The 27715-nt window shown below is 35.0% G+C and overlaps 1 protein-coding gene and 1 long non-coding RNA gene across 2 annotated transcripts in view; one reads left to right on the plus strand and one right to left on the minus strand.

The window, feature by feature from the left end:
- SHOC1 (shortage in chiasmata 1) overlaps positions 1-14600 on the minus strand; it is a 58845-nt gene extending 44245 nt beyond the window's left edge. The window contains exons 1-6 of the mRNA XM_064490396.1: positions 14556-14600; positions 12140-12263; positions 8487-8574; positions 4014-4198; positions 1092-1257; positions 738-885 (exon numbers count right to left, since the gene is read on the minus strand). Coding sequence (XP_064346466.1) covers positions 738-885; positions 1092-1257; positions 4014-4198; positions 8487-8574; positions 12140-12263; positions 14556-14600 — 756 coding nt within the window. The remainder of the gene's footprint in view (positions 1-737; positions 886-1091; positions 1258-4013; positions 4199-8486; positions 8575-12139; positions 12264-14555) is intronic.
- LOC116152711 (uncharacterized) overlaps positions 1-21607 on the plus strand; it is a 48771-nt gene extending 27164 nt beyond the window's left edge. Inside the window, exons 2-3 of the long non-coding RNA XR_010382772.1 lie at positions 17899-17976; positions 21520-21607. This is a non-coding gene — a long non-coding RNA (uncharacterized LOC116152711). The remainder of the gene's footprint in view (positions 1-17898; positions 17977-21519) is intronic.
- The last annotated feature ends 6108 nt before the right edge of the window (positions 21608-27715 follow it).

The following is a 27715-nucleotide window of genomic DNA, read 5'->3' on the forward strand; positions in this document are numbered from 1 at the left end:
AAAAGTAAGTGTAGCAGCTACAAATCTATTACAAGCAATGTTCTAAGTAATGTCCTTCATGGCTACCAATTACATTAGTGGTGTACACTACCCCTAGATGCAGAAATATCTTCTTTTGAGCTAATAACAAATTTTCAAAATTCTAAATTAAAAACAATCACTGCAACAAATGACAGACGGTGAATGAGAAGTAAAAAGAGTAGATGGAATGGATCTTTACTACATTCCATGGAATACATTTCTCTTTCATTCCTACAGAATTGGATTCTTCAACAAGTGAGAATGCATGTGCATAATTCTCAAAATTAATGGGGGAGGGGAAGGGGGACAGGAGAAAAGGGGCTAATAGGTGAATTAATATTTTTACCATGTGTGTTAAAATTTTTATTTGTCAAAAAAGAACCTTTCAATGCCTTAAGACTAATACATACATGGCCACTTAATGTCCTATACCAGGTATATTAAAATAATTGGGAGAGGTTTTAAAATTCCCTGTACCTGGACTGCATACTAGACCAATTAAACCAGAATATATGAGGGTATGATCCAGACTTCAGTATTTTAATAAAATTTTCCAAGTAATTCTAATGTGTAGCCAAGGTTTAGAACCACCATCTTGGAAGTAAATTTGACTCCGTAACTGATACATGTTTAATCCATTATTGAGTCTTTTAAACTTTACAATAGTAGATGGTAAATGTATATTACTACAATTTATAAAAGCGTGATTTACTAACTTCTATTTTAAAATTACTGAAAGCAAACATTACAGCTTCATTTAAACCTACTGTGTCTTCTAGCTTCTCTGGAAAAAAGTTTTCCTTATCCATACAGAAATCTTCTTTCACAAAATCTTTCAAATCTCCTTGAAAAGAGAAACTCTCCCTTGACAAAAAAATCAAACATTAAATTAGTATTTACTAAAAGCAAGGGACGTACTAAATGTAGCCAATTAAATGCATAGCAATTACAATTAAGAGTTGAGGTAAAGCAATGATAAAATATTATGACTGACAACATCTAGACTTGTGAACATACAAAGAATATTTTCTTCTCTTCAAAAATATTTACAACATCGGGTAATCAAATACCTGAAAAAATTAGTGTCTTTGAAGATCTGTCCTTTGAAATCTAACAAAGGATCTTTTACTAAATATTGCTTTAGCCTACTCAACAGAGTACGCACAGTTGGCAGCTGGCTTTTATAGGCCATCAGATTATTTACAAAAATTATTTCTTCAGCATCAATCAAGAAATCTGAAAATAAATAAGAAATACAAAGGAATAAGAAAAATTCTAAAGGTTATACAAGAGGATCTAGATAGTTACTGTAGTCAGCCATTAAATACAGTTGGGGTTTGCAAACACATTTTAAATTATTTAGTTCTTCACTGTATTATGCAAATAAAGCATGTTGCATAGTACTGGTACATAGGTAAAAGCTCAGTAAAGTTTAGTATTATTTAGTACACTGAGTAGTAACCAAATATCCTGAAAGAGTTGTAATGGCTCATACTTTTTTCCAACAAAATTAATGTAATCAGTGGAGGAAAATCTCTTGTGGTCTTATGTCTCAAAATAGCCAAGGTTAGCCTCAGCAAAACTGTAAAGAAATAAAATTTGACTTTTGATGACCTTAGTCTTTTCTTTATGCATAATTTTATCTCTTAGGTCTCCAGTTTATCCCCAGAGACTGACATGTAGGGACTGGAGATGATCTATAAAGCCCACAAATGAGACCAACTCTGATTCTAGCACTCTAAAATTGTTCAAATACGCTTGTTATAAAATTAATTACATTGAAAGTTATACAGCAAAGTGTCTACTAGAGAAGTGTGATATAGCTCACATATTAGGAAACACTATTGCTAACAGCTAATTGCTGGAACAGGTTTCTTCTCTGTATCCCCAACCTACCATGTTTGGGCTACTTTAGAATCTTAGCTAACTGTGTCAGTGCTTTAACAGTTTCTGAGCCAAAGAAGGGTATATAAAACCTACCCCCATTCTCCAATAATCTCTGAATGGAAAGAGAAAAAGGAAAATGTAGGCTCAGATGAAGAACTACTCAGAAAACCAACCTCCCCAAAGCAAAAGCCAGCTCCAAGGGGAAGCAACGGTCTTCTGTTCTGGGCAACGTCCTTTCAGCTAAGTAATTTTAGAATGGCATGAGAACGGTATGGCATGAAGTGATGTCTCCCATGACCCACTACATCACTGGTATGCATGTGCTTAATAATTATGTGGTGTAAAGCAGGCAGGCAGGGACCATTCCTTTGCCTGATGCTAACTTAAAATGCCAAAAGAGAACTAGTTATGTAAACTAGCCTCAGAGATTCTTTATCAGAACCTGTAAGTTCCTGACAATCTTGTGGCCTAGAGCTTCCCATGATACACCAGAGAAAGGTAGCCAATCAATTCCATGTCTAAGCAGGGTTTAATCTGAGACAATTTAAAGATGGTTCATTTGTACAGTCATTTTGTAAATATTAATGAAGTCATATTATAGCAAAACCCAAACAGCATTCATCTGTAACCCCATCTCCACCTTCCACTTTCAAACATAGACCATCTAACAGTTTTTCCTTCCTACAGGCTCATCTTGGTATTTCTGGGAGTCCATGGGGACGTCTCATATCAGTTATGAGGTCTCATTTTCCAACCTCCCCTTTTCAATGAAGCCACTTGAGGGCAGCATCCCACCACAACCAATGTTCTTTAAACTATACAAAAGTGGTTCTAGCAACGGTGCTATGTATATTCTTATGGCTATAAAGTATGCCCTGAATTTCTTACTTTATTACCACTAGTATATGTACCAACTCAGATATGAGGAGGCTGTTTTCTTTTATTGTAGAGGAGTGTTAAATTGTCATGAGCAAACAGAATTTTGGCTAGTTAACTCTGAAAATAAGCAGAAAAAAAGAGGTCTACTGACAAAAAAGAAAATAGGTTTATTCTTTGCAGAAGATACTTTTGTCTACTTAGAAAACCCAAGATAACTAAATGAAAACAAATACAGGATTTCATTAAAGTGTCTGATAAAAATTATAAAATCAGTGGTTTCCAAATATATCTAAAGCCCTAATCATAAATTAATGGAAAAACTTATTCATAATAGCCATAAGCTATGAATATTGAGGAATAAACATAATAAAAATGTGCAGAAAGTATATGGAGAAAACCATAAAACACTAATGAGGATCACTACTTAAAAAAAAAAACTTGAAGAAAAGGCAAGATAAACTATTTTCCCAGCTAAAAAGACTAACTAAGGTAAAAATTTTAAAAGGTGCCAGTAACATTTCAATTTCTTAAGAGCTCTGTTGGAAACTTGAAAAACTGATTACAAAAGTAAATCTGAAAGAATATAAATGTGAGAGTAGGAAAAAAAAAGAGGAGACTATTAATACATGTTATACCTGTGTACTAAATAGTTAAACTGTATAATATTTCGACATAATAGGAAATCCAGAAACAAACTATAATGTGGCTAAAGATATGGCATATGATATAAGCGGCATTTCTAATCAGTGGGGAAAGGAAAAACTATTCCATAAGTGGTATTGGGACAACTGCGAAAACATTTGGAAACAAACATTTTTATTCTTACTTTTATACATACACCAAAACCTTAAAGAAAACATTAAATAAAATATGAATAATATTTATCTAATTCAAGGAAGAAGTTTCCAAGTATAAAGGTAATGAAAGAAACCCTAAAAGAAACACTGACAGGATTGGTTAGGTTCAAGTTAAATACATTTGGAGTTATTGATATTTTTGATATATAAAAATAAAATATAAGAATAGAAAAAGACAAAAAAGAATCACTTCACAATATAAAAATACGCAAATGAACACCAGTAATTTAAAGAAGTATAATTTTGCAGGTGGGTATCTTTAATACAATAAAAAATTTTTTAAATCTAATAAAACAAAAACATCACTGAAATGAAAATCTGTGTAATAGTAAGAATGTTTTGTAACAGTGGAAATAACAAAAGTTTTACCTTGCTCCTGTTTTTGAAGCGCTGGACACTTTTCTAAGCAGCTGACAAGTGTAAAGGCTTCACTGTAGTCCTTATGGGTATGTAAGCTGACTTCCTCTACTTCAGTTTGGGAGTTTGGGTTTGAACTTGGAACAATTTCCTCAAATTCACAGTTAAACTGGGTCATCATTCCTGTAACTGTTTTTCTATGACATAAAATTATTGATTTTATGTATCTCCTATTTTAAAACATTTTTATTTATAAACAGAAATTTTTCATTGTAGAAAATTACCAAATTCCAACAGTTAGAGAAAAATTATCCATAGCCCCACCATTCAAGAGAAGAATTTAAAAATTACATATTTTCTCAATTATTTTTGAGTATTTTTAAACAAAAGTGTATGAACATAGTATACTGTAACCTATTCTTTTCTGCTAAACAAGAAGCATGAGCACATTTACATGTCAATCAATGTACATTCACTTCATTTTTGAGTGGATGAACAAGATCCCATTGTACTGGTAAATAATATTTACTCAATCAGTTCCCTATTATTGGAAATTTAAATTTGTTGTAATTTTTTGCTATTATGAACAACAGTGCAAGGAATATCTTTGTGCGTTTGTTTAATCATTTTCTCAAAATAAGTTTCCTAAGAGTGGAAATGAAGTTAAAGATATAAGGATTTTGAGACTTTGCCATGCATTGCCAAATTGCCCTTGCACTGAATATTCAATGTCTGCTTTTCCATATCATTATCCAACCTTCTATATTCTTTTCTGCAACCTGGGAGACTGAGCTTACTAAGAACCAACTAAGTAAGCTCCCTTTCCCTGGCTTCCGGATGGGTTCAGCCAATAGGAAGCATTTGCAGGAGATCAAGGTGGGAAAAGAGACAGATGGAAACATTATTCTTCCCGAATCTTTCCTCCTGGGCCACAGTTTGGAGACGTGGCTGCATAGTTCCACCAACAGTTACATCTTTTATCAGCCCCTCTCCCATAGTTGCAGTTCTTACTGTGCTGTTTACTGCTCAGTCCTCTTGCTCCTTCAAGTTTAGGGTGGTAACAACTTCCAGCTGTTGCTAGTCCTGGGATTTTTGTTTTGTTTTTTTTGGCTTCCTTGACCTTGCCTGTAACTTGCCTGTTTCCTGATTGATCCAGATATATCAGCCATTGTCTACACCATTGGGATATTCTGACTTACAAGAGAACTTTCTACTGAATTTTCCAACAGATAAATATATTGTTGGCAATTCAGGTACACATTATTTTTTTCCTGATATCCTAAAATATTTTAGACTTAATAATTCCCTACAGAGACTGAAAAAACCAAAATCAATATAATTCCCCAATGTAATTGGAGAAAATAATAAATATTTCATACTTAAAACTGTATATAGAAAAATCTCTATTATTTACTCTTTAAGAAAATACAATGTACAAGAAAAAAAACATTTCAACTCACCCAGGCCCGTAATACTCATGAGAACATTGATTCCTATGTGGATCTTTATAGACTTCTAAATTTAGTGCTTAGATAATGCTGTTTTTTAAAAAATAAATGTTACTGACAGAGTCAATATTTTATAATAACTATAGTTTTGAGGAAACTCCATCAATTCACTTTCTCTAGGTATAAGTGATTTACAAAGGCCAGTATTTCCTGGAACCCCTCCCTCCTTCTCATCCAGTATTATCTATTCTTACTTCACTGGTGCCTCCTCTGCCTGACCTGTAGATAGTGATATTTCCCAGGTTTCCAATCTAGATTGTCTCTGCTTTCTTTCCATATCATTCTTTCTTGGATGAGTTCATCCACTCCCATTCATTAATTCCTTTACTCAAAAGAAATATTTACAGAGTATCTACAATGTGTTGATATCATTTTAGGCACTGAGAATGGAGAGGCAAACAAAACTAAGCTCTTGCCCTTATGAAGCTTACCTGCTAACAGGACAACAGACAAACAAATACATAAGTAAGTAACAATGTCAGGTGGTGAAAAACTGCTATGAGTGAAATAAAGTAAGGTATTAGGACATCAAATAACAGACGGAAGGTTGGTAAGAGGTATATTTTAGAGAGGGTAGTTAGTGAACAGCCCTCTGAGGAGCTACAACTACCTGAATATTAGTAGGGAGTGAGCCATACAAAGGCTTTAAGTAGAGGAGCAAGGTTGACAGAGTCTAAGAAAAGCAGAAAGGTCAGGGTGACTGGAACTGAATAAGGTTAGATAGGTGGGCAAGGACTCCATCATGTTGGATCTTACAGGACTTGGTAAGACCTGGTCGTGGGTTATAACAAAAATATTTCATGATCTGATTTGTGTCTTTAAAAACAAATCAAAGGCAAACTTTTAGAAGAAAATACAGGAGTAAATCCTTGTGACTTTAGTTTAGGCAAAGCCTTCTTAAATATGACACCAAAAGCACACGTAACAAAAGAAAAAGTAGACGAATTGAACTTCATCAAAATTTTGTGCTTCAAAGGATACCATCAAGGAAATAAAAAGAATCCACAGGAGAAAGTATTTAAATCACACACCTAATAAGGGACTTGTATCTAGACTATGTAAAGAACTCTTAAAACTCAATAATAAAAAGACACATAACCCAATTAAAAATCAGCAAAGGATTTGAAAAGACATTTCTCCAAGGAAGATAAATTAAAGACCAATAATTACATGAAAAGATGCTTAACATCATTAACCAACAGAGAAATGCAAATGAAAACTGCAATGACATACAATGAGCCACACACTAGAATATAGTAAAAAAGATAGATGATAACAAGTATTGGCAAGATGTACATAAATTGTAACCTTTTTATCAGCTATGGGAACATAAAATGGTACAGCTGCTTGGAAAATAGTCTGGCAATTCCTCAAACAGTTAAACACAGAGTTACCATAAGATCCAGCAATTCCATTACCAAAGAAATGAAATCATGTGTCTGCACAAAAACTTGTCCACAAACGTTTATAGCAGCATTACTCATAATAGCCAAAAAGTGGAAACAACCCAAATGCCCATTCACATGGTGAATGTATAAATTAAATGTGGTATACCCATATAATGGAATATTATCTGGTCATAAAAAATGAAGTGCTAATACATGCTACAAAATAGATGAACCTTCAAAATATTATGCTAAGTAAAAGAAGCCAGTCACAAAAGATCACATATTATATGGTTGACAATGTGATTTATAATAAGAAATAGAGATTTGGTCTTCATGTCTGTTTCTGGCACAGAGCTCCAAAAGCCCTTGGAAATTCCTAAGAGATGAGAGCGATAAAGTTATCTTTGGTTATGTTAATAAGGGACTTTTGGAGAGCTTAAGGAAGCCTTAAGGAAGGCTTCATTACATAGGCGATTCATTATATCATTGGTCATTGGCAGTTGATTCAACTTCTAGCCCTTCACCCCACCTGGGAGGTCAGATGGCTGGAGAGCTCTTTTCACTATACTTTTCTGTTTCCTTAGTGCTCTGCAGTTTAGTCATGTGATAGATAATTTGCTTTGGCCTTATACCTTGTGATAGACCTTATGACAGCCATTGTATATTATCATTTAATTCTTAACATTGTTAATTTTTTCTGTTTATACATTATCTTCGTAGCCTGATTTTTAAATTCCTATAAACCAGGAATAGTATATTGGGCTTCTCTATATTTACTGTCTGCACACATTTAAATTGGTTGTTTATTTCAAGCGCAACGAAGGAGAACTTATGTCACTGAAACTTGAAAATATGAACAATAACTAAATCCTTCCTGGGTCTGATCAACACTCTTTGCACAAAGTGATGCAACAGAGTAAATTATTTATATTTGCACTGAAATCTCTACTTTATGTCTACATGAACAATGTAGAATGGTTTAGATGTTCTTTCTCATATTACGCTCTGCATTTCTATCTCTGTCATTGTATTTTCCATGTTCTATTGTAATTGTTTATTTATAAAATTTGATTCCCTATTTTCTTGTGTTCTTTAAGAGCAGAGACTGTGTCTTACTCATTTTTTTATCCATATCCAGCCCACAGAATGATATCCAATAAATATTTGATGAATGACTGAACTAATAACAAACAACATTCTGACAAAGTATGTTAGAAAATAGCCTTAAAACTGCATTTATACTACAGGAAAAGACACTGATTTTAATATAAAGAATTTTCTGTAGACACTCTCTACAGAAAAGTTCACTTATTGTTAAAAGCATAATAGCATCTTTGCTTTATTTCTGTCTTTTGTGATACAAATGCATAGAGCACTGTTAATCTGTGATAAATGAGGGAAAAAGATAAAAAAGAGGATGTAAATCATTTCTATTAACCTCTCCTTGTGGTTCACATTAGGGCTTCTTCTTCAGGTGAAAGAAAACCTGTGAGGATATAAAGGGTGGGATATTCTCTCTTTAGGTGTCTGGAGAACTTACTGTTCATCTTCTAGACGTAAAGGGGAAATTTGCAATTAGGGACACATACTTCTCAAGGAAATCCTCCACAGAGAGACTTGCTTTCCATTGGTCCGAGACTGAGATACCCGTCATTCCCGAAACTGAAACAGCTGAGACTAGAAAGGAGAATGACATTAACTTCTAGAATTTTCTTTTACACTTAATACAAGGAAGCCAAACATTCACCTTTTACATCATGGTGTTATCTTTATTTGTTCACAGCTGTAAGTTTTTCCAAAGTTATACCACATTCCAAACATTTAAATCATCATTCTCATTATTATGAACCCCTGTCCCCTGCAAAAACCCTCAACTACAGTCAGAACAATATCACCTGAACATACCACCCTCATTTTACAGCCTCTCTTTTGCTTATACAGCACTACCATCCCAGATAATCTTGTTCAACAGCTCATGTGACTCCTCATAAAGCCTTTATTTACCATTCCAGCTCACTCTGATACATTCCCCTTGAAAGGTCATAATATTGTCAGTAGCACTCACTCAGTACTTAATCATACACAGTCATATTTAAAAGTTCTATGTATATCGATAGCTTGGGGCTCCTAAATGAGACTCTTGGTTCCTTACGGAGAGGGATCATGTCACACATTAACTTCAGAAGAAGCAACTGGGTGAATAGTCAAAGGACCCATGTTCTACCTAAGTGTTAGCTCTTACTAGTTTTGTTACCTTGAATAAATCCCTTAACATCTGAGTGTATGCCTCACTGAAAAAAATATGAAAGTTTAGTAGTTAAGAATGTAAGTTCTGGAATCACCTGACCTAGATTTTAGTACTTGTACTGCTTCTTATTAACTGTATTATCTTAGGTAAATCTCTTAACCTCTTTCTACCTCAGTTTTCTTATCTACAAATTAGAAATAATAATGGCCTTTCCATAGTGTTGTTGTAAAGGTTAAATGTGTTAAGACATGTAAATTGCTTAGAACAGTGCCTGACATAGTATAAATGCCCAATAAATTTTGCTTGTTATTGTCATTATTATCTGTAAAAAGAAGAAAAGGAAAAGAAATAAGAAAAATTATTAACTCATTTTTTCCTTCTGTACGTTTAGAGAAGCAGTTTGATGAAATTTGCTCTTTATCTTATTTCCAACCTAAGTGAGACCTTCAATCCATTGACCCTTCCATTTTTACAACATTCATCCTTTCTTATGTCCTCACTTCCTTTCTCATACAGTTTAGTTCCATAACCATCCCATAATCACTCCCTTACAAAGACTCTTAATTCCCTTGCTTCTCTTTCCGTCATACTAACTTAGGAAAACCGCTACTCTCCACTTTGTGTATGTACCCTAGAACAGCTGAAAATTATTTGGAAAAAAAAAAAAATCACCCAGCCATGCTGCATGAACTCATTTCAAATTATGACCATAAATTTAAAATGGGCATCTAACATTGACAGATGATAATAGTATACCTTCCTAACAAAACTGACTTTCTCATTCTTCAAGACAACTATCTGACACTTTCAACCATCAAATATTGATACTCATTTCCCTACCCTCTCTCTGTCTGTGTCCTTGCCTCCACAAAGAAAATCGATATATGCAGAGAAGAGAATCATCTTCCACCACTAATTCTAACATCTCACAGGCGTGAGTACCTACAAACCCTGCCTTCCTATCCATCATAGTGGAAGAACCATCCTGGCTTCTAATATCAGCTCCTCCAACTGTGCTTTGGATACTATCTCCTTTTATAAGTTATCCATTTTCTTTCCTGCATCATCATTTTCTCTCTTTTTATCAAGATTATTTCCATTGGCAAATAAACACTTTATAGTCTCTTTCCTTATCACACATATATTTTTTTTAATTGCGCATCTAAAAAAACCTCTCTACTCTACTTCTGCCTTCAGCTAGTGCACCTCTATTTTTCTATTTACCTTCATAGCAAAATTCTTCAAAAGAGTTGTCTGTAATCACCATCTTACATCCCACTTCTCTCTTCTCAACTTACTCTGATCAGGCTTTCGTACACAATATTCCAGTGAAACCACCCTTACCATGGTTGTCAATGACCTACAGTTAGTTAAGCTAATGGTCAACTCACTTACTTGTTCTAGGGCCCTGTCCTAGGCTCTCAGCTATCTATACTCATGCTCTCAGTGCTTTTATCCAGTTCCATGAAATTTATGTGCAAGCTATATATTGAGGCTTCCAATTTGAAATTCCAGCTGTGCTCAAGACTACTATAACCAATTGCCCTCTTGATGTTTCCACTTAGATGCCTAATAGGCATTTTAACCTGGCCAAAGCAGAGCTATTGATTCCAGCCACAAACTGGCTTCCCCATAAACCTTTCCTTATCTTAGGAAATAAAACTGCCATTCACTTAGTTGCTCAGGTCAAAAACCCAGAAGAAATTATTTATTCTTCTGCTTTTTAACCATCTTACTTTTGGGTAAGTAAATAATCTAAATTACTTTAGATTACTTTAAAATCTAAAATAATCTCAATTTCAACCACTTCTCACTTCTTTATTATAAGCCTGGTCCAAGCTATCATCCTTTATGTATGGATTTGCCTAGTAGTCTAGATCCTGAACCATTACAGTAGCTTCCTGACTGATTTTCCTATCTCTATTTTTGCCTCCCAGTCCCTACCCCTTCCAGCTTCCAAACAACCAGAATGATTTTTCCAATGTATAAATCAGGTTATGTTACTGCCTTTCAAAAAACTGTCCAATGACTTTCCACACCAACCATAATATAAACAAACAAACAAACTCCATATTATAGCCTGCAAAACCTTTTATCTTTCGAAAGCTGCCTACTTCTCAGATCTCCCCTTTTTTCATTAATCGGCCACAATGGCTCAATTTTCTGGTCCTTACACACATCAAGTTTACTCCTGAGTCAGGAACTTTGCATTTGCTTGAAAGGCTTTTCTCCTGTATGTTTTTATGATTGCTGCCATCTCACCATTCAGATCTCAACTCAAATACTCACCTCTCCACAGAAGCCCTACCCTAACCATCTTAGGAAATAGCACTCCCTACTCCTGAAATTTCGTATCACATTACACTGTGTATCTTTGCTGTACATTTACCAATACCAAATAGTAGTCCATGTACTCAGTGGTTTTATTGCTGCATTCTCCTTACCAGTCTGAAAACCCACTGAGGGTAGGGACTATTTCTATGTCTTAATTAGTAACTGTGTTCTTAGCACCTGTATCAGTGCCTAGTACATAATACAAGATAAATAAATGTTGTTAACTGACTTGACTCCTCCATGGAGGCTACTTTTCCTTAAGTTTTATGACATGATAAAAGCAAAAGATGGTGCTTTGTACATATACATTTAAAAATAGTTCCATATTCAGTGTACCATTACAACTTAAAGAAGCCCTCTTACCATTGAGCAAGATACTGTTCTAGTACAACAAATGTTACAATGTTAGAATTTTTAAGACTTCATCATCCACATATCTCTTATTCATTCTATTCATACCTAGTATAAGCTTTCCAATTCCTTATCATCTAAAGTCTATCATAAAAATATTAATTTGTAAACTTCTTGGAATTCTGATATGAATAAATGAATAGGTTTTTTAAATAATGAGAAAAACATTGCATTTTCTTAATAATTTATTGTGCTAAACTCTGAAATATTTTTAAAAATAGATTTTTGAAAAATAAAACTAAAACATACCTCTTGTCCATGGCCTCCTAAATTTATCATCAGTGACTCTTACATGATAATTGTCTTCTTGATGTAAACATGAAGGGATTCGAAGAAATAAAGCGTCTCTGCGAAACTTCTCTCTAATTACATTCTATGCAGGAAAGTGAGATTATAAAATCTTTTAATATATGTATTGGATTTAAAATATTTATCTGTCGATATTCAGAATATTAAAATTCTCTATTCTTTCAAACTTCTGTTATTTTTATTGAAAGGTAATACATGCTAAGTATAAAGAATCTAACACACAACTACATAACTGAGAAAAATCAAGCTTTCTTATCATATCATTATAATTTGGTATATTTTCCTACATACTTTCTTTTCTAGGTTAGCCTAACGTGTGTGTGCGTGCGTGTGTGTGTGTGTTTGACCAAAAAATGGGATCACATCATATACCATTTAGCAATATGCTTTTTTCACTTAACAGTATAATATGGCTGTCTTAACTTTTGTTTTCTATATCCTTGCACTATTTCATTTGTGACAACCAGCAAATATGTTTCTAATTTAAAAAAAAATCTAATAATTAAACTTTAAAAGGCTGTTAAATCAGCTAAGCTTGTAAATAAAAGTTCTCTATACTTTGGTTCTGCCTTTACTTTCCAGCTTTATCTTCCATTACTCTTTAATACTAACTGTTCTCTTTAAATAGAATAGCCACTACACCCTTAACATTTAGTGGCCACTTCCTCAACACTGTGGTCTACGCTGTGCCTCTGAAAAATGCCTCGCTATTCTTCTCCAGCTATGAAAATCCTATTCATCTTTTAAGCCCCATCTTAAGCAGTATTTCCTCTATGAAGTCTTACCTTGGTGACTCTCAACTTCCCACAGAATTTGTTATTCTATGTATTTGACAAATGATAGTTTGTTGCATTATTTCCCAAGAATTTTATGTTTGCTGAAGGTATTACATTAAATAAGAGGTCCTCATCATCCAAGAATAAATGGTATAAAGAAAAGATTAGTTAAAGTAATTTGTATAAAATGAGGAGCAAAGGTTCATAGTAAAAAAGGAAAAAAAAAAAGCCTGATTGGAACTTTATCTTAAAAGATGAAATAAAATTATAGAAATTAAAATTTACATTTAATAAAATTTTGTTTATAATTAGCTTATAACTGCTTTCTTGTCATAATTTCCCCCAAAACATATGATATGCATATCAGTCATTACTTCACCTTTGATCATAAAGAAGATATTTCTAGAAAATATTTGAAAATTTAATCAAATTTTCCCAAGGCAGCTCTTAATCCCTTTGATATTCAAAACATTCTTTTCCCTTTAACTGTTAACTGATCTAATTTTGTAGGCTCTTCATCTGATAATAGCTTTGCCTGTTATTTGGGTGGTTCTTCAACACTGTTTTTATGAACTTTACAAAACCCTGCATCTTTTGCAAGGTTTGCCATTGATTACTATATTTGTATTATATCATGGGGTGTGGTACACCAGCAAGAAATTAAGATACCATGGACAAGGATAAAAATTTGAGGATGTTTGAGTATAGACTAATTTCCTAAGTGGACAATACATTCATAAATATATTTGTGTAACAGTGACCTCTGATGCCCTACATGTGTATGTTATGACACATTTGCCTCCATCAATTATGAGGGAATAATAAAACCTGAAGATGCCTATATGTCTTTTTTATTTCCTGTAAAATATAACACAGTTTTAGTTATAGTGGAGTAATTTTTTTCCCTGGTAGATGGGGGTCAAGGTTATAAAGAAAACAAAACTTTAACTTGTTAATTAAGATCATAAGAACAATGAACTGTTGTATGACAACTAGTCTAATTAGTTTCTTAACAATGTGCCTGTCTTAAATCTCAGCTGTGTGCAAGCTACTTAACTTCTCTAGACATCATTTCCTGTAAAACGGTAAAACCAGTGTAATAATAGTATCTTCCTCATGGAGTAGTTGTGATCATCAAAATGACATAATCCATCAAAAGAGCAAGTGATCAAATGATATAATCCATTAAAAGTGCAAAGTATTTGGCCCACAGTAAGTGGCCAATACATGCTGTTACTGTCATTTTATAATAAAGATAACTGGGATTGTTTTCCCCCCACTCCTTTCAAGAAATATCACTCAAGATTATTCATACAAGCAGCCCAAACTTGCCCACAGTTTTTCCATTTTTTTCTGCTGGCAGCTTCAAATTCATGTTAAATTGTCAATTATTTCCTTCCCAAAGTAGCATTTCTAAGTTATATTAAAAGTGGGAAGTAATTTTAAGTGAATTTCAAAGTAACTAGACTAATGATTACTCTAAGGACTACTAAAAATTATCATAACCATACAGTGACTGCAGATGACACTTTCTATATCATAATTCTTAGTAAATAGGTAGTGATCTGGTAATACTCTACCTCATGTAAATAGTCTATTGCACAATATTTGAATGTTGGAAACATGTCTTCTTTGAAAGCACTACAAATTTCAGCATCTGGGAATATAAAAATTAAAAGTAAATGTTAGTAAAATAGCAAGCCAGGAGCAGAAAACTATTCTTAATCACAAATATTGGTTCGTTCATTTTTAAAAAGGCTCTGAATGATAAAAATTTAACAATGAAAATAAGTTTTATTGCTATGATTTAAATCTAATATGAAAATAACATACATTAGTATAAAATTTTTCATATCCTTTTCATACTGTTTTATTCATACAATTCCTAGATGGTGGATTACAATATATTTAATGTGATCATTTTGTTGCAAAAGAGGCTGGGGTTCATAAGACTGGTAGAGTGTTATTCTTGGGATAACCGTATTTCTTAAGTGGTCTTGAAATCGAATAACCAAGGGTAAAGCTGTGGAGTAGGATTTGGAAAATTCCACTCTGTTAGAAAATAAAAAGCCTGAAGTTAGAATTCCCTAATAGCAAGCTTATTTGGAATAAAGTAACTATGGCATACTGTTTTTAGGTCATTGGGTCACTATTAGTAAATCAACAAATCCACTCAACGAAGTAATAAGTAAAACTTAGAATGCTGAATGAATCCAGGAAAGTTCTCATTTATGTGAGAATCAGAGGAATCGCAGCTTCGAAAAGCTACTCTAGGACACAACCCAGTTTATCAGAAAGTTCTTAGCATTTTGATCAGTCTTTAAAATGTTTTGGGGAATTTAGATGTAAGCTAGAAGTTTTCCTACTAGTAGTTTGTCAATATGCTTTCAGTAAATGAAATATACATTTTAATGCAAATGGTCTTGCCCTAGTTTCATTATCATTTTAAATTTGAGGTCTACCTCTTTTCAAATGGTTTATGAAGAACTGAAGAGCTCATCTACTTTAATTGGCTATGAATTCATTCCTATCTTTAGTTATCATCAAGTGAACATTCTTAACTACTCAACTACTGAATTCAAAAAACTAAGGGCAAACTTCTCAATATAGAGCACAATTATTTTATTTCACTAATCAATCAGAAGACATTTTAGATATTATAATAAGCATTCCAATGAAAACAAACCCAATAAGTTGTCTGAATTACTTTTAATATTGTTAGATTCTGTGACATTAAGGAATGTGGGGAACACACAGTGTTGGTGCCCTCTTCCACTCTTACTTAAACAATGCCAACATAGCATTCCTAACTAGTGATTACTTATCTGGAAATATTTCCAGTCATTGTACTTCCATATCTTTTTCATACAGTGTATCACTGCTCTTCGAAGCAAATATTAACTCTAAAATTTCCACCTCTTGATATTTCACTTTCAGAAAAACTTATCTGATTGTGCCTGATACTAGAAGTCATTTTTAAAAAGTTAAAAACCAACAAATTCTACCTAGTTTATACATTCAGTTTATTATCAGCATTTATCTTAAATTTTCCTTTCTTGAGAAGCCTAGTATTCTATCAGCTTCAGATTCATCACTCTCAACTACCATAAACAATAAATACTGTTGTATTTAAGTTAATCGTTTAAATTCATGTTAAATATACAGTACTTAAATAAGATACCGTACATCATATACATTCATAAACTGTCTTTCATCTGTCAACTGTATTTCATTGCATTACACATATTTGAATCCATCTTATAGTGGTGGGTGGATAAGAGAAAGAAAATGGCCTTTACTTCTAAAATCTAAGACAAGGGGGAAAACAAGCAAAATCATGGTTAGAGAGAAAATAATCACCTTTGAATTGCAGCAATTTCTGATATAGATGTCCTTACCTGTCCCTAAATATTTTATTTCTCCTGTGTTACCTCCTGGCAGGAGTCTACTGGGCCAAAACGGTCATGCATATAAATAATTAGGTCAGGCTCTTTTGCACAATGCTAGAAAAGTTAAGTTTCCCGAGATTTTTTTCCACCCAGCTTTACTGAGGTAAAATTGACAAATAAAAATTGTGTATATTTAAGGTGTACAAATATAAAATGGAATATTTTTTCCCAGATTATTTAAAACCATAGACAGGCGAGTGAGAATTTCGGGCTGGCTTCCTGTCTCCTCCCACCGGCCTCAGGCATCGGGAGATTTCTCCCCTTCCTCCCTCCCTTGCATAAAAACCACACTTTAACCACGTCAAATCACAGAGGAGGTAAGGTTTACACATATTCTCAAATTGTTTAATCTACGCAACCTCTCATTTGTGGCTAGAAATCCCACTGGCTTTTCTGTGCCCTTCACACACTCTGTTCTCGCCCAATTACGTGAGGTGGTTCTGGGGTCTTGTCCCCACAGGGCCACATCAGCCGGGCCCCACAAAGCTGTTTTCCAGAGATTTCGTAGTTGCCAACCCGATCATTTTTCCCCCCTCGGCTCAAGAACACATTGCCTCCTACCGAGTCTCTCCAGCCTCTCAGGGCTTTTACCTGAGGTGAGATCGCCTCCTCCGGGTCTTCGCCGGAGAAAATTCCCGCCCACTGGACCCGTGACCTCTGACCCTGGCCTCAGCGCTTCCATTGGCCAGCCAGGCCAGCCCCGCCCCCGTCCCGCCCTCTCACCCCCGCCCCCGGTCTCTGGGCGTTTCCGTCTGCCGTGGCTCGCAGCCTCCGGCGTCCAGGCGCGAAGGCCTGAACGACGGACGTGGTCAGCACCGAGGTCCTTACGGGTGAGCAAAGCCTCTGCGCACAGGGTGGAGGGTGTCCGTGGAAACGATGACGGGAAGCCCGAAGGAGCCAATGTGAAAGGTCGCGACCATCAGTCAAAGGAGTATGAAATTGGCAGCTTCGAGGCTATTAGCTAATCCTGGCACCACGCGCCACAGGGCCAGATGGAGGGCGAGGGCGGAAGTGTTCCAGAGGGAAAACTGAGAGGATGTAGCAACCAAACAGATTCGGGGAAAGAGAAAAGCAAAAGGGAGGAGGCAAAGATGACTCAGGTGTGTGGCTAGGTGTTGGCCATGACTTGATGGCTGAAGAAGAACATTTGAGGAGGGCCAGGAAGATAACCAGGGATGTGCAAATTTATGCCTTGACTGGCAGCCACCCCTTCACCAACAGACTCGGGAATCCCTAGACCCACTGGAGAAGGAAGGAGAACTGTCTCTATTTCTCAACTCCTGTCTTCCTTTCTGTGACATAACTTGGCATTAAATTCCTTGCCAGAAGATTGCAAGAAGTAACATGCATTTAGTTATTTTACTAACGCATGGGTTTCTTTCAAGTTAATTATTAACAAAATGCTATTTATGAAATGTCAGTGAATAAGTCACATTATTTTCTTAAGCTACCTACCCCATTCTATTTTATACAGGTTTACGCAGTTTGCTACAGTGATACGAATTTAATGTTTGGGAAGAATCCATTGTAAAGATGTTCATCTGGCATTGAGGTACATTTGGCATTGAATACCTTTTATTAAAACCAATTTTAAATCAAGTAATTATGCAAACATTACAAAAGTAACCCATAGTTATTGTAACCAGTAAAACCATGCGAAGATGAATACAGAAAAAATAGTCTCTATTACCGCCTCAGCTCCCAGGTAACCAATGTGAACAGTCTGGGATGTATCTTTTCACACCTCTCTGCATGTTCATACAAACTTATAGATAATGCGTGCACAAAATAGGCTAGCCAATTACATAAAAACGCGTGACCTATTTTCCTTACTAAACAATACCTCATGAACAACCTTTCAGATCAAGACATAGAGATTTAACTCATTTTTAAACAGTTGCATATTTCATAGTAAGGATGTGCTATAATTTATCCAAACATTCTACTACTCATGGATTTAACAGATTGTTTCCAGTTTTTTACCTTGGAAATAATGCCACAGTAAGAATTCTTGGACATGCGGACTTGAGTATTATTGCTGTTATTTCTATAGCATAGATTTGTGTTGTTTCACTGGCTCACATAGTAAGAGAATTTCAGATTTAAAAGATATTGCCAAATTACCTTCCAAAAATTTACAGCATTTTATGTTAACAATGCCTGAGAGGAACCATTTTCCTGAATATTCAACAGGAATGAATATATTGCTCTTTAAAAATATTTGCTGATCTGATGCATGAAAGATATTATCTTGCTTTAATTTGCATTACTCTGATTAAACACTTTTTAGAAGTTGATGAGCCCTTTGGATTTCTTCTTCCAAGAATTAATTGCCTAATAATTATATTTACATGTATATATGTGTGTGTGTATGAGATCAAGCAATTTTTTTATTGAGTAGGTTGTCTTTTTGAAGACCTTGTAGATATGTATATTAGTTAATATCAGTATCGATTTGGCTATATAAGTAACAGAAATGTTCAAAATAATATAAAATTTATTTCTCTTTCATGTAAATGAAGCATAGAGGTAAAAGGTTCAGAATTGATATGAGAGCTGTCCTGACAAAGTCCTCAGGGACTTACCTTCAGTTCATTACCCTGGTATTCTTATGTTGTGATCCTTGCTCTCATAGTCTCAGGTGGCAGCATCTACGTTTCAGGCAACAGGATGCAGGAACAAATGAAAAAAAAGGAGAGGCCAAGGGCACAATGTTTCTTTATATATCTGGAACTAAACTTATGATACATAATGTTCAGATAGGAAAGTGCATTAGATAATGTCCAGTTTAAAAATTATTTTAAAGAAACATCCACGCAAACTCCACTCGAGTGAAGAAACAGAACATTACAAGAATTTCAGAAGCTCTCTATTTCCTTTTCTAATCACAACTCTCCCTAGAGGAAGTCCCCTCCTAGACCTAGAGATTACTATAATCCTGACTGTATGGTAATCATTGCCTTGCTTTTCTTTAAAGTTTCACCCAAGTATGCATTTCTAAATGATATGGTTTTGCCTATTTTTGAATCTTACTGTTTGTGTTAGTTTTGTTCTTGCTTCTTCTATTCAGTGGATATTGTATGCACATCCGTTAATTCAGTTTCATGGTTGAATAGTATACCATCATGTAAATATAGCTCAATTTGTTTATCCATTCCATTGTTGAACCTTTGCATTATTTACTTTGGGGCAATAACAAATAATGCTGTTATCAAAATCCTTGTACGTGTATCTTAGTACACGTATACCTTTCTCTAGAACACAAATTTAGGAATCAATTTCTTGATTATTGAATATGTGTATCTTCACATTTATTCAGTAATACCAAACCACTTTGTAAAGTGATTATACCAATTTATGGTCCCATCAACAATGTTTGGGAGTTCCTGTTGCTCTGTATCCTCACTGACCCTTAGTAATTTCCTATTATTCAATTTTGAGAATCTAGTGAGTATCCAGTTGTGTCTTAAGGAAGGTTCCCATAAGCTGCCACATGACTCTTCTGCTTACATCTCATTGTCCAGGCTGTAGTCACGTGGTCAGTCCTCTCTGTAATGAAGCCTAGAAGATTCAAGGTTTATTCTGGACAGTCATGTCCACAGTTACAACTTGGAGATTCTATTATTAAAATAAGAAGAAGAAAACCAATTTGGGGACATAGTAGTCTCTGCCACATTAAGAACAATAATTTTAAAATAGCTAATTTTTATTGAACACTTACTATTTGCCAAACACTATTATAAATACTCTAACATTACTTATAAACTAGATACTATATTACAAACCCCAGTTTACAGAAAACTGGGACATTGGGAACTTAAGTATCTGCCCAAGATTAAACAGCTAGAAAGTATGAGACAGAACTGCAAAATCAGGCAGTCTGGTTCAGAATCCATGCTTTTAGCCAGGTGATGTGCTTATTAACGGAAGATTTGTTCTTCGTCTGCTTTATGTTTTGCAAAAATTTTCTCCCTGCTTATGTTTGGAAATTTCTGAAAGTTTTCTTTGTATCTCTATAGTGAATTTGACCATTCCTAAATCGTCTGTATTTTTTCTCAGTAGTTAATGTTTCTGCATCATTTCTAAAATTATGCACATAAAGAGTATCTTAGAACAGTTACTTTTCCCTGTAAGTTTTAATTCACCATTGTTTGCACTATTATTATTTTGAAACTAGGTAGAAAGGAAACACCTTTAGCTACACTTGAATATAAACTAAGTTTATAGGAAGGCAGGGGAACTCCTCTTCTATCCAGATTAATTCCACACATCGGTGGAAATCTCTTGTGATGATATTAAGCCTCATTGTTGTATTCATGTGCTGTGCTATTGAGCCAATAGTAATAATGTTTAACGTTTATTGAGAACATACTTTGTGCCAGGTTCAATATGAGGCATTGAAGATGCAACGTAAGGAAAACAAATCTTTGCCTTTAAGAAGCTCACAAATCCTTGTCTGAAGTTGCTCTTATTTTTCATCTCTTCAGACAATTCTGTACACTGCTTCCAGGATGATATGTCTAAAACAACTAAGTGAGAATATCATTCTGCTGCAGACTTTTTCATCTTTCTATTACATACAGGGTAAAACCTGAAATCTTTAGCATGGGACAACTGCTCATTTAACCCCACTTACTTTGGAACCCTGAACCACTGGCCATTCTTTGACCATATCCCAAATCCTCCCACTTCCAAGTCTTTGTTTCTGCTGTTTTATTTTGTTTTCTGATCACATGATGAAACTCTGTTTATTCTATAAGGTTCAGTTCAGATGTTCCCTCCTCCTACTGATAATCTTAGAATTAGTTGTTACCTTTTTGGCACTCTTACAGTTTTTATCAATATCCCACTTTAGGAAGTTTTCGTGCTTTGCATTGTAATTGTTTTGTTTTGTCTGCCTTCCCCACCAGACTACAATCTTCTTGAGATGGTGGACCATGAACCATGTCTTAATTATATGCTTTGTAACTAGCACAATGCTTTATCTAGAGTAGGCTCTGAAATGAATATTTAATTTACTTCTTAAAATGTGGCACTAGATCATTTTGAAATAGAAGCTATCACAATTTTTTTTTCCATTTTGGTGTTTTTACAGGAGCAATAACGTGTCTGAAATATTCCACATACACAGACACACACACATCAACCAAAGTGAACATGGCATGAATATGGCAGATAATCAGCTTGAAACAGAATTGCAGGTTAGTCTCAACCCGATCATGCAGAAAATCTGGATATATGGAATGAAATAATATTGCACAAATGTGTTGCATAAGTAGCCTGTCTTGTGGTTGCTAATTTATGGGTGTAGCCTCACATACTAATCTTCTGATCAGTAAGGGGCTATTTTACATAAATAGACTGAGAGCAAACATTTTAGCACAACTTATTTAATCTACTTAAACTAGATAATAGTGCTAGAAAAGAGCTGGTAGCATCAGCATGTAAAGAAATTTTCACAAGCATAGAAGAGAAACATTACATATTCATGTAGTTTACTTTTTCCCCCCAAATAAACAACAAACAAATGTTATTGAAGCTTATTTTTGCAACATTTGTTTCTATAAACACTATCAATACTTTTTCACATTTTCCTCTGTTCCACATGTTCAGCCCCTCAACATTTTTCTGATTATGGGCCATCTCATACCTCACATGTTTATTGGATCTTTTACAGGCATTGAAAATTCACAAGCTAAGCTTCTGGCCAGGGTGAAAACTTTATCCATATTTACACTTGACTGTGTACCCCCACTAAAGAAGACATAGTCTGGAGCAGACAGTTATACTTGAGTGTCCATTTCCTTGGGAAAAATAAAAAAGCTGACTCTACGCTTGAACATTTTCCTGGGTAACATTTACCCTAATACTTTTCATATTTTATGGTCCAGTGAGGATAAATAATTTGCCCCAAATTACATAGGTAGGTCTAGAACACAAGTCTTCTGACCTTCACCCAGTGAGTTGCAGTTGTTCATTCACTGATTTATCTATCAACTATTTTACTTTTGAAAGTGAGAAATAAAACTCTTTATTCACAGGTAGTAATGTGTAATAGAAATTTTAAAGAATCTATACACATCTACTTGAAATTATGAGTAAATATGGAAAATCAATGAATCTAAGGTCAATGTACAAAAATCAATTGGATTTCTAGATACTAACCACAAAATTAGACAATTACATTTAAAAATTAAAATTTATAAGAACATCAAATACATAGAAATAAATCAAATAAAAGATTTACAAAACTACTACATTCAAAATTATAAATCATTTCTGACTATCAACTATTTTAAAGGGCATGTTGTGTGTAAGGAACTATGCTGGTTGGGGAGAGCAATTGATTCTACTCTGTCAATATGGCAGGGAAAATAAGACATTCACATAAATATCTAGTTATTCCCAGAGGAAATTAATGTCCTGAGAATTATGGAAGTACAAAAAAGGAGATAATGCTTTGCTATTTTAACAAATAAGTTGTAAAGATACAGAAGCATAATTGATTAGATAACTAGTTTAGATATTTAGATATTAGCTGATTGAACCACAAAAGCCATAACAGCACTACTATGTACCTAATGAAAAATAAACCAACCTGTGAAATAAGTAACCTTCTAAGGTCTTAACTTGCAAATTCAAACTGTAATTAGTTATAGCAAATGTCACAAATATCTAGACTAGCCAACATCATCCTAATAAAAGGTAAGAAAACTGTTATTTCTCTTTTTCTCTCCAAAAGAAGTCTTAATGTTGTTTGAGGCCTCCTTGATTGTATTTATGCTTTATATTTTAAAAATAGAGATAGACATTGAACTAAATTTGGGAAGAAGGGTATTACATTAATAATTATATTTCCTTATGCAGGAAATTACCTATCTATCTATCTATCTATCTATCTATCTATCTATCTATCTATCTATCATCTATCTACCTATCTACCTATATATATATCTCCGAGTATTGCTACATCAGCTTTCTTTTAATGTCCATTTGCATGAAATACTTTTTATTCATTCCTCACTTTTACGCTGTGTTTGTTTAGATCTGAAGCGAGTCTCTTCTAGGCAGCATATGTATGGGTCTTGGTTTTGTATCCGTTCAGTCACTCTGTGCCTTTTGATTGCAGCATTTAGTCCGTTCACATTTAAAGTACTTATTTGTAGGTGCACACTTATTGCCATTTTGTTCATTTTGGGGGGATTGTCTTTGTAGTTCTTTTTTGTTCCTTTCTTCTTCTTATGCTTTCTCCCCTTGTGGTTTGATGACTATCAGTAGTGTTATGTTTGAATTTCTTTCTCTTTTGTGTGTGTGTATCTATTACAGATTTTTGGTTTGTGGTTACCATGAGGTTTTTATATAGCTAGCTAGCTAGCTAGCTATTTGTGTGATTATTTTAAGTTACTGATCTCCTAAGTTCAAACACATTTTAACAAACCTTCGTTTTTACCTCCCTCCCACCAACATTTACTCTTTTTGACATCATAATTTTCATCTTTTTGTTTTGTGTATCCTTTAACTAGTTATTGTGGATATAGATGATTTTACTACTTTTTTTCTTTCAACCTTCCTTCTAGCTTTCCATGTGGTTAAATTACCTTTTTGACTGTATATTTGCCTTTACCAATGACATTTTTTCCTTCTGTAATTTTCATGTTTCTAATTGTGACCTTTTCTTTTCCACTCAGAGAAATCCCTCTAACATTTCTTGTGAAGTTGGCTTGGTGGTGCCAAACTCTTTTACTTTTGCTTTTCTGTAAAACTTGATTTCTCCTTCAAATCTGAATGATAGCTTAGCTGGATAGAGTATTCTTGGTTGTAGGTTTTCCCCTTTCATCACTTTAAATACATTCTGGCCTGCAGGGTTTCTGTTGAAAGGTCAGCTGATAGCCTACGGAAGTTCCTTTGTATGTAACTTGTTACTTTTCCCTTGCTGCTTTTAATATTCCCACTTTGTCACAGATTAATTGCCCATATAAGTGTGGGTTCATTTCTGGGCTCTCTATTCTGTTCCACTGATCTGTGTGTCTGTTTTTATGCCAACACCATACTGTTTTGGTTATTACAGCTTTGTAATATTGTTTGAAATCAGGAAGTGTGTTGCCTCCAGTTTTGTTCTTCAAAATTGCTTTGACTTTTGCTTTTGAGAGCAACTTTCTTAAACCCTTAAATCTTATTGAGGTTCTTAATTCCCCTCTTCTTGCATCTTTTTTCCCCTATGTTTTCATATCTTATTCCTCCTTTTCTTAACATTTAAAAATTTTTGCTACTATTCCTCATCTTCCTTCTTTTGACTTTCCCCCCTCATAGTCATGTCATTTCTTCTTTTCTATATTTATGTAACACAAATGATGGGTTGTTTCTAACTTTAGCAGCAAAGGGAGAATATTGACAAATACAGTCTCAGGGAAACTATCTATGGTACCAGGGTACAAATGTCTAAGAGTCTAGGGAGAGTGATGAAAAATGCAATGAAAAAATTGGATTGCCAATACATATAATGATGACTGAGACAAGAGGAAGGTGGGAAGAGTACAGCTTTTCCCAAAGGAAATATACACCAAATATCTCTGGTAAATACCTCAATGTGGCTGTGATATTGTGATTTATTGTGAGAAATATATATATTTAGTCTTTGTCTTGGTTCCTGGCATAGAGCTCCAAAAACCCTTGGAATTTCCTGTGATGAGAGAGATAAAGGTATCTTTTGTTATGTTAATGAGGTGACTTTTGGAAAGCACAGCAGTGGAGCCAAATATGTGACTTGAGGGTTGAAACTTTCAGTCCCATTAACCCACTCTCCCAACCCCCACCATCCCCCCTCCTCTACCACTTGCTGGGAGAGGAGAGGGGCTGGAGATTGAGTTCAATCACCAGTAGCCAACGATTTAATCAACCATGCCTATGTAATGAAGCCTCCATAAAAACCCAAGAGAATAGAGTTTGGAGAGCTTCCACCTTGGTGAACATGTACAGATCCTGGAAGAGTGATGCACTCAGAGAGGGCATGGAAGTTTAGCATCCCTTTCCCTGTAGCTTGCCCTGTGCATCTCTTCCATCTGGCTGTTCCTAGGTTATATCCTTTTATGATAAACTGGTAATTCAGTAAGTAAAATGTTTCTATGAATTCTGTGAGTCCATTTAGCCAGTTGATCAAACCCAAAGAGGAGGTCTTTGGAACCTCCCTCCAATGTAGAGCCAGCTGGTCAGAAGCGCTGCTGACAACCTAGACTTGAGTTTGGCATCTGAAGTTGTGGTGACAGGAGGCAGTCTTGTAGTCCTTAACCTACAAGCCCTTAACCTGTGAGATCTGATGTGCTTTCTGGGTAGTTAGTGTCAGAATTGAACTGAATTGTAGGACACCCATCTGGTGTCAGAAAATTGCTTAGTGTGGGGAAAAACACCCACATATCAAAATTCGGTGTACATTCTGAAGGGCACATTCATCATCCTTTGAGAAACTTCTAATAGTCAAAAATTCTGGTTAGGAAAACCTAAGAAAACAATGCTTCTACAAGCATCAGGTGGCCTATTTCTGATTATCTGTGATTATAGAGATTTCCACTAAGTCCAGAATTGAGGGAATTTAATCACCTCATGAGTTTTGAATGTGCCAACGTTCCTCTTAACCAAAGGGAATTGGATCTGGCTTTTTGGTGAAAGTAACTTAGGTTAAAGTGTGAATGCTGAAAGCTTTAACTAACTGTCTTGTGAGGACTACCTAACAATAACAGACTGACATCAGGCAGGTAGGCCTTGTCCAATAAATGTTGAAGCAGTCTGTCTACTACTTACTTTTTGTTGTTGGTGGTAAGCTATGTTGTCTGGCTGAGCTTCAATCCAATACCGCTCTATCCCAGCAGACACATCTACCTTACAGAATAGGACTATTCCCAACTCTTATACCATCCGACCTCCACCAATCAGGTGTGAAGGCAGGAGGCATGACCAAAAAAGAAACGAAGACAGTTACAAATAACCCACTACAGAATCTGACTTTGGATCTCACATGACAATCTAAGAAAACAGAGCATCTTTGTGTGAAAGGACAGTACCTGATCTCAAAAGTTCTGCTATAGCTGTTTAACTTCTGTTAATTCAACTAACTCTGGGATGTTTGTCAAACCTTCTTACAGTGGTGCCAACATTTCTATACTCACCTGTGTGTGAGGAAGGTTAGACGTAAATAAAATTTTAACTGGCTGAAATCTAATCCTTGATAGTTGAAAAATACTACATTGATATGAAACCAGAACTGTGGAGATTAAGTTATAAATAAAATGACCATATAATTTATTCTCTAAACCTGATACTTTGAAGAATAAAAGAAGAAAATTAATCATCATTCCAGGGCAACAAGAACAAACAGAGGCTGTCCCAAGCAAACCGGGGAGTATTGTCACCCTAATTATGAACTACATTTTGTGTAAACATACTCAGAATTTCACATGTAGAAGAAAAGGAGTTCTGGAGAGTTTTTCTCTCTGTATCTGCGTTCTCATTTTCCTTCCTCATTTCCCTAGAGTTTCCTAATGTCTCCTCCAATATTCCCAGCTAGTTTTTCTCATTCTTATCCACTAGAATGTGAGCTGAATTCAACATAAAAATAAAACATTAAAACTAGTTTCACATATACTTGGACTTCAATGGCTATCTGTATGGCTGCTGGAGAGGTCCACCATTTATGTAAAAGATTAGACTGTATTTCATATTTTCCTTTAGAGAAGGAAATTTATGCCCCCTTCCTGGTGTGTAAAACATCAAGTGTTAGAATGTTCATTAGAAATCGAAGTTGCATGCAGAGTAGCTTATAGATCAATAAAGTTCTCTTGATTCTTTTTCTACTTGAAATATAATTGACATATAACACTGTGTATGTTTAAGGCGTACGACATGTTGAGTTGATACACTTACACACTGCAATGTGATCATCACCTTGGAGGCAGCTGACGCATCTGTCATGGTCCATAATTATCATGTCTTTTTTGTGGTGAAAGTTCTCTTGAGTCTTTTCCGTGTGGGGCTCACATGGCTTGTCACATCTACCCCAAGCAAAGAGAGAACAAGTCCACCTTATTCATAAATTAGTACTAAATGCTTTAAGAGGCACACACCACGCAAGTCACAAGACGTGATCATGTCTTCATAGGGTTAAAGAAAGGGGTGAAGCTATGACGGCTGGCCCACTGCCCCCTGGGGACTTCAAGAAAATGTCAGCAACTTCACATCTGATGGAAATGTCAGAGGGAGGGCAAAATATGGGAGGAAGATGTAATCTCAAGCAACTTCTA

The sequence above is a fragment of the Camelus dromedarius genome, chromosome 10, assembly GCF_036321535.1.
Source record: "Camelus dromedarius isolate mCamDro1 chromosome 10, mCamDro1.pat, whole genome shotgun sequence".
Taxonomy (NCBI): domain Eukaryota; kingdom Metazoa; phylum Chordata; class Mammalia; order Artiodactyla; family Camelidae; genus Camelus; species Camelus dromedarius.